At 46.2% G+C, this 6,256-nt stretch overlaps 1 protein-coding gene across 1 annotated transcript; it reads right to left on the bottom strand.

The window, feature by feature from the left end:
- Positions 1–403: 403 nt before the first annotated feature.
- LOC119406280 (uncharacterized) lies at positions 404–4,066 on the bottom strand. Its single transcript, XM_049420030.1, has 3 exons — positions 3,744–4,066; positions 492–1,124; positions 404–424 (listed from the first exon to the last, which is right to left on the bottom strand). Exons 1-3 carry the CDS (start codon positions 3,912–3,914, stop codon positions 404–406), a joined length of 825 nt encoding a protein of 274 aa, XP_049275987.1. The 5' UTR covers positions 3,915–4,066.
- Between the last annotated feature and the right edge of the window lie 2,190 nt (positions 4,067–6,256).

Here is a 6,256-nt window from a genome sequence, read left to right as displayed (position 1 = left end):
GCGGTAGCATAGCACTCACAATTGCTTTCGTGTCCGTAGGGACCAGCTGTAAACGTTTGGCATGGCTCGATCTTGAATACAGGGGCCCGACAGGTTAAGCCATGATGAATGCCATGAAACTGAATTTGAATTCCGCGTTTACGGCGAAAGCGATAGAGCTGGACCGTAAAATATGAGTCGCTCGTGTGTAACACCGTCATATAAGCTATGTTTCTTCCGGTCCTATTCTTCTGCGTGGGAACGTTTTCGAGCGTCACAACATACGTCACGATTTCACGTACCGTCGTCCATGTTCGTGTCGTCGACAACGGACGCGTTAGCTCTAACCGGCATTTAACACCTTCAACGAGGCAAGTTATGGCATGTTTTGGGTAATCTTGCGAGGAAGTATTGCACATGGCTTTCAGAACACCTTCTGGAATGTCTGCAAATGATTTGGGATTTTGAGGGGTCGCGGTTTCCTGCAAGCTCGATGCAGCCGACGTGCTGGCCTTGCTGGCGTCCTTAGTAGAATTGTGCCGAGAAGTTCTTTCTTGCAACGGGGTCGAGGGACTCTGTGTTGGGACTTGAGCCATATCTGCCTTTACAGGTGCTGCGACATTGTGAGGGGTCGTTGTTTCCTGCAAGAACGATGCAGCCGACGTGCTGGCGTCCTCAGTAGGTTTCTGCCGAGAAGTTTCCCAAAGCAACGACGTCGAGGGACTCGGTGCTGCGATTTGAGCCATCTCTGCCTTGACAGGTGCTGCGACATTGTGAGGGAACACGGCCACCCCGGATTCCTGGTTTCCGATCTGTTCAAACATCTCATTCATTGCACACTGAATCGCAGACAGCAGCTTGTTGTGTTTGTCGTTCCTCAACAGCGTCTCCAGTTCTTGGAGAGCACCCGTTATGCCTTCAAGGGTCAATGCTCCAGATTCCGATGAGCTGTTCTTTGTGCCTGCTACAGAAACAGGGGCACATAATTCGGCCACATAGTGCGTTGACAGTGCCCTGTGCAGGACTTGCTTGCCGCAACGCAAACACTCCACGGTGTGGAATGTGCATTCATTCTCGTAGTGTCGCAGCATAACCTCCATGGTTCCTTCAAATTCGCATCCATGCGCTTCGTTCCAGCAATGAACCTACGTTGCAAGATGAAAAAGAAACAAACAACACGATCTCTTTAGCAGACATCCGTTATCCCCAGGGCTGCGTGTTTTCGGAGTTTATTTTTCTTAAAATTCGGAGGGTATTTTGCGGAGTTCCTTTTTTCGGCGGTAATTCGGCGCCTATCGGAGTTTACTTTTCGTAAATACCCCATTCCCCGAAAGTTGGAGTGAAATTTTGCATTATTCGCAATAGTCCAATATCTTACATGAAATCATATCTGAACACGAAAACATCAGAACACACGAAGCGTACCTCAGATCTCTGGAACGCAATAACACATATACACTTATCTGCAAGAACAGATATACTTCAATACCAAAACCTACTTCAATACCAATGGCGCTCGGCTGCTGACCCGAAGGTCGCGGGATCGAATCCCGGCCGCGGCGGCTGCATTTCCGATGGAGGCGAAAATGTTTGAGGCCCTTGTACTTAGATTTAGGCGCGCGTTAAAGAACCCCAGGTGGTCGAAATTTCCGGAGCCCTCCACTACGGCGTCTCTCATAATCATAGTGGTTTTGGGACGTTAAACCCTAACAATTATTATTATTCACTACCAACATCTACGAACCTTAAAGCATGTTGTAATAGACGCAAGCGTACTTTACGAGAACCATATTCGATGACGTCTGCCACCCCCGTTGCCACCAGGGGAGCGTATGTCAAGATATCGTTGTCTCTCGCTCCGTGCTCGATAAGCCGTTTGTTAAATGCGCGAGGTCTACGAGGTACTGTTGACTACAAGATAAGTATGTGTCGGTGAAACTGGCCTATGCATCAGTGACCGCTTAAAACGCACCCTTTCGATAAAGAACGGAACAGGGCCATTTTAGCTGTTATTATCGGAGCTTATCGGATAAATCCGAATTGCCAGAAATGTTACCGGCGAGTGTTCATTGGACTTTTTTCGGATTTATCCGAAAACACTACAGCCCTAGTTATCTCCTAATAGGTGGCCGTGAACATCTTTTAGCTGATAGTTTCGCTCTTCAAAGCATCGATGCGCCTACCTTATGTGACGACACAATATGGCGGCGTAGGAATTCGTTCTCTTTCTCCCTTTTTGAAAAGAACACCTGCTGCTAAGTGAGAACTCAATGATAAACTTGATGTCAATATCTTCTTAAAAGTCATTCGAAAGCCTGAAATTTTTTCTGCCTTTCAAGGACCGTTTGAAATTAAGCAAATATGGTTCACTGGAGTACGACCTCTGACCTGCCTACGACGCATTGTTGTATCCATGCTTGCAAAAAAACTTGCATTGATGACGCCTATCGAGTGGAAGGACGCTAATGTTCACGTGTATCGTAGCTTGCTTTCTTGCGAGCTTTTCACCAGTATTCGTAGCTTCACTTATCTTCGGTGGAAATCTAACCCATGCACTTTACAGCAATAAGATTATGTATGAAGATTAGTGAAGGACCCGTTCAAGAAGCTTTCCGCTAAACCAATTTTTTGGCAATATCATTTACAGTATACGTTTGAAAGAATTTGATGAGGGCTAATATGGTTCAAAATAAATAAGAAACAGCGCAAGTAATTAGAAGAAGGACAACAAAGCTACGGAGACCAGTGGTTGTCCCGTGGTCTTCGTTCCTTTATTGCCCATGTTCTAAGCGCGCTGTTTCATCCTCGGTTTTCTATTTACAGCTTACGAGAGCTCTCAATATTGACAAGCCCCGATGAGCAGCTGCCTTCAGAGAAATCGATTTTTGAACGCCAGAAGTTTAGAGCTTCACACCAGAAAGCGACGAAGGCGCTGCAGAAGTTTCTGCTGTCAACATTCCTCGTTGAACTGACACTCTTTAGCTTGAGTGTAGGCGTCTCGCTGTCTCAACACAGCTTATGGTTTCGAAGCTCGCTAACCTGATTGATTAGCTTATGTCCATAATATCTGGGTAAGCGAACACTTGTTCTCCGGCGCTGGGCCGATTGCTTATTGAATGTCAGAGACGACTAGGTTTGCGCGTGTTGGTTCGTCATCGCTTAAACAGAGCGCCCGCGCGCCGCACGGGTATCGAACAAGAAAGGACGGAATTGCCCTCGCACTTGCGAACAGTGCACATTGGCTTAAAGAGGCAGATTTTGGTAAATCACGTGCAGCGCGGTCGCTATCGAGATATATCCAATATAGTTCGCAAGGACATTGCTTCACTGTGATCAGCGTTTACCTAAATCCGTTGCTATGCGGATCCGCTTTCAAACAATGAAATTTTCCAAATTCTTGCCATTTTTATCCTTGTCAACTACGTCTGTTCTGGTTTTCCGTGCCTGTGGTATTATCTGCGGCATATCGTGCGCCGAAATAGATAGTGATGGGGAACATTCAGACTTCGGAATGAAGCAGTGCACTATTATATTCGACGCTGCAACGTTTCCCCTTGGGGTCTTGATGGACTGTATGTTGAAGTCAGATGGTAAGATATACAGAAGTATCACCTCATGAGAAGCGCCTACCATATCGTTAACCAGCAGATCAGTTTGACTGCAGAATATGACCAGCCTCGCAGCGTGAAGTTCGCATATATGCGGCAGTGCAAGCAATACATTTGAAGAATTTTCCTGAAGAACGACCACAACCGTTTCCTCACCTTCAAAGCGTTGGCTGTTCTGGTAGGCAAATCAAAGCTGGCACATTCCGCTTCCTCGAATGGCTCTTGATCCAAGGGGCACCGTCCACCGCATCCTTGGGAGTTGGCTGCGAGACAGGACTGGCATAGGACGTGTGAGCAGGGCAAGAACACAGTCCTCTTTGGAATCATGCGACAGAGGGCACACACACGCGAACTGTGCACCTCGTCTACAAAGCGAGTCGGTCGCCAGTTGACGCCTGCGACAGGCGTGGTCGCGAAAGCGGTGCACTCGTCTGAGATCCGGCATGGTGCTGTAAATTCACACGCGAATGCTTCGCTCGCGCATGAGCGCGGACTCGTTATTTAAGGCCTATCGCTACTCGTTTATCTCGTACATTTCGGCTGTCATAGCAACCAGGAAAGGTAAGAGAAGACAGTTTTCTCGTTATCGCGCATAACACGAGGCTCACTTGTCGCACTTTTTTGCAATGCTACGAGGAACGATACATTCATTATCGGCGGCGGTTGTGCTTTTCCTGCATTTTTTTGCCTCGGATGTCGCAGCAAGAGGCAGTGATAAACGCGACTTCCACTTCCTTTACGCATCAACGCCGTGCCTCGCTATGCAAATTTGTTGGGCGGCAAGAAAAGCACAGATTCGATATGCAAATTCAAAGATTCAATTACAGCAATAACCACCTATAACGAAGGTTTTCTTTAGGGTAGAATAGAAGAGGATGAGTTTGCTCAAGCCTGAAACTGCCCAGATACAAAAAAAAGTTGCTCCATAATTTTACATATAATTACTATTTCTGCGTGCCTCTCTCCTCTGTGACGTGTTAATTAATCCCTTACCAGCATCATATGTATAGTTACATATCAGCGGTCGTATACATGGTGGTGAAATCTGTTTTCGAATGGACAGTCTCTCCTGCTCTCTGTCTATCGTGCTATTGCAACACGATGGAAGAATGGTGCTCTGCCTGAAGCTGGACAGCGGCTGCGGGGCCGATTTCGAAACTATGTGTCTATGTCGATTCGGAAACTATGAGTTAATGGGTTTTGAGCATGAATGGCCTGACTTATCGGTGCTACGCAGACGGTATGAGACAACTGCCCGTTTGATAAATGCAAGGTGTGCCAAATTATCGGGCATGCCTCACCCGTGTTAGGCGCGGAAAGTGTTGGTGAACGGCAGGAGCGTAGCCAGAACTTTTTTTCGGAGGGAGGGGTTGGGGGAGGGGTCATTTACCTTTCGTGAATGTTCGTGCGTGTGTTTGTATGTGTGCGCGTTCAGCTATATTTAGTGTGAGAACAACGTGGTATGTGCGCTTCCGTTGTCTTGTGGCAAAAAATACATTGGGCAAACGGGAATGTGCGCGATTGACAGGCTGCGTGAGAACGCACATAATGTGCGGACTGAAAGGGCGGGCCATCTCGCTCTTCACTGCAGGAACTGTGGGTCTGTCCTGATGTATTCACAGTGCAGTGCAATAGGACGAATCTCAGGGCAGACAACACGGGCAATTGTCGCGGCGGCGAAGAATGCTAGCTTGGGGGAAACGTGCGTTAGCGCACCTTCAGTTGAGCTGTCGAAAAAAAGAATTGCATTTTTTTAAATGTGATACCAAGGGAGACTTGACGACGATGGCTTTTTCAGTATGCCCTGACAATCTTGCACATATTTCCTTCAGTGCACTTTTAGGATATCTTTTATGTTTCACATCTGTTAAAAGTTCCAATCTCGCGCATATGCTCCTGCGTGCGCTGCTATCTTGTTCCTATATTTTAACTTGTACTGCTTCGTAAAACAAATCATTTGTTGGAAGTCAGCCCCTGTCCGCATCGTAACTCAGTGTCGTGTCCCTTCTGTGCGCTCTAAGGGTTAAGATAGAATACCAACATGTACAAGCTCATGTTCTCTAGTGTTTCGTCATAATCAACGATGGTTTTATGACGTAAAACCTCAAAAATTGTTACATTTTTCAATGTCAAATATTTGAACAATTCATCCTGCAATAATAATATTGTTGGGGTTTAACTGTCCCAAAACCACGATATGATGATGAGACACGCCGTAGTGGAGGGTTCCGGAAATGTCGACCACCTGGGGTTGTTTAACATGCACCTAAATCTAAGCACATGGGCCTCAAGCATTCATCCGGCAATGCGTCTAGGAAAAAAAAAATTGCGAAAAGTTTTGTTGCGATAGCAATTATATGGACAGTCTCGGCTGGATTTTGCCGTCGCCGTCGCCGTCGCCGCCGTCATGCACCGTAAATGTATAAGTATGTTTTTTATATTACTAAAACTCATGTTTCTATTTGTGCATTAAGTGCCGGAATTCAGAGGTAAAAAGATCGTTACATTTTAATACAAGAAAGAGTTACTGCAAGAAACAAATTACACGTGTGTTGACGTGTAATTTATTAATAATTTTTATTAACGCTGTAGTATCAATGGCAAACTTAATCCCGTCTCGTAGCTGTCACTTCCCTCTGAAGTAACATATGCATGCTGATCTTAAAACG

This window comes from Rhipicephalus sanguineus, chromosome 10 (assembly GCF_013339695.2).
Source record: "Rhipicephalus sanguineus isolate Rsan-2018 chromosome 10, BIME_Rsan_1.4, whole genome shotgun sequence".
NCBI lineage: Eukaryota > Metazoa > Arthropoda > Arachnida > Ixodida > Ixodidae > Rhipicephalus > Rhipicephalus sanguineus.
Note: the sequence above shows the minus strand (reverse complement) of the source record. Positions and strands in the feature narration are given on the sequence as shown.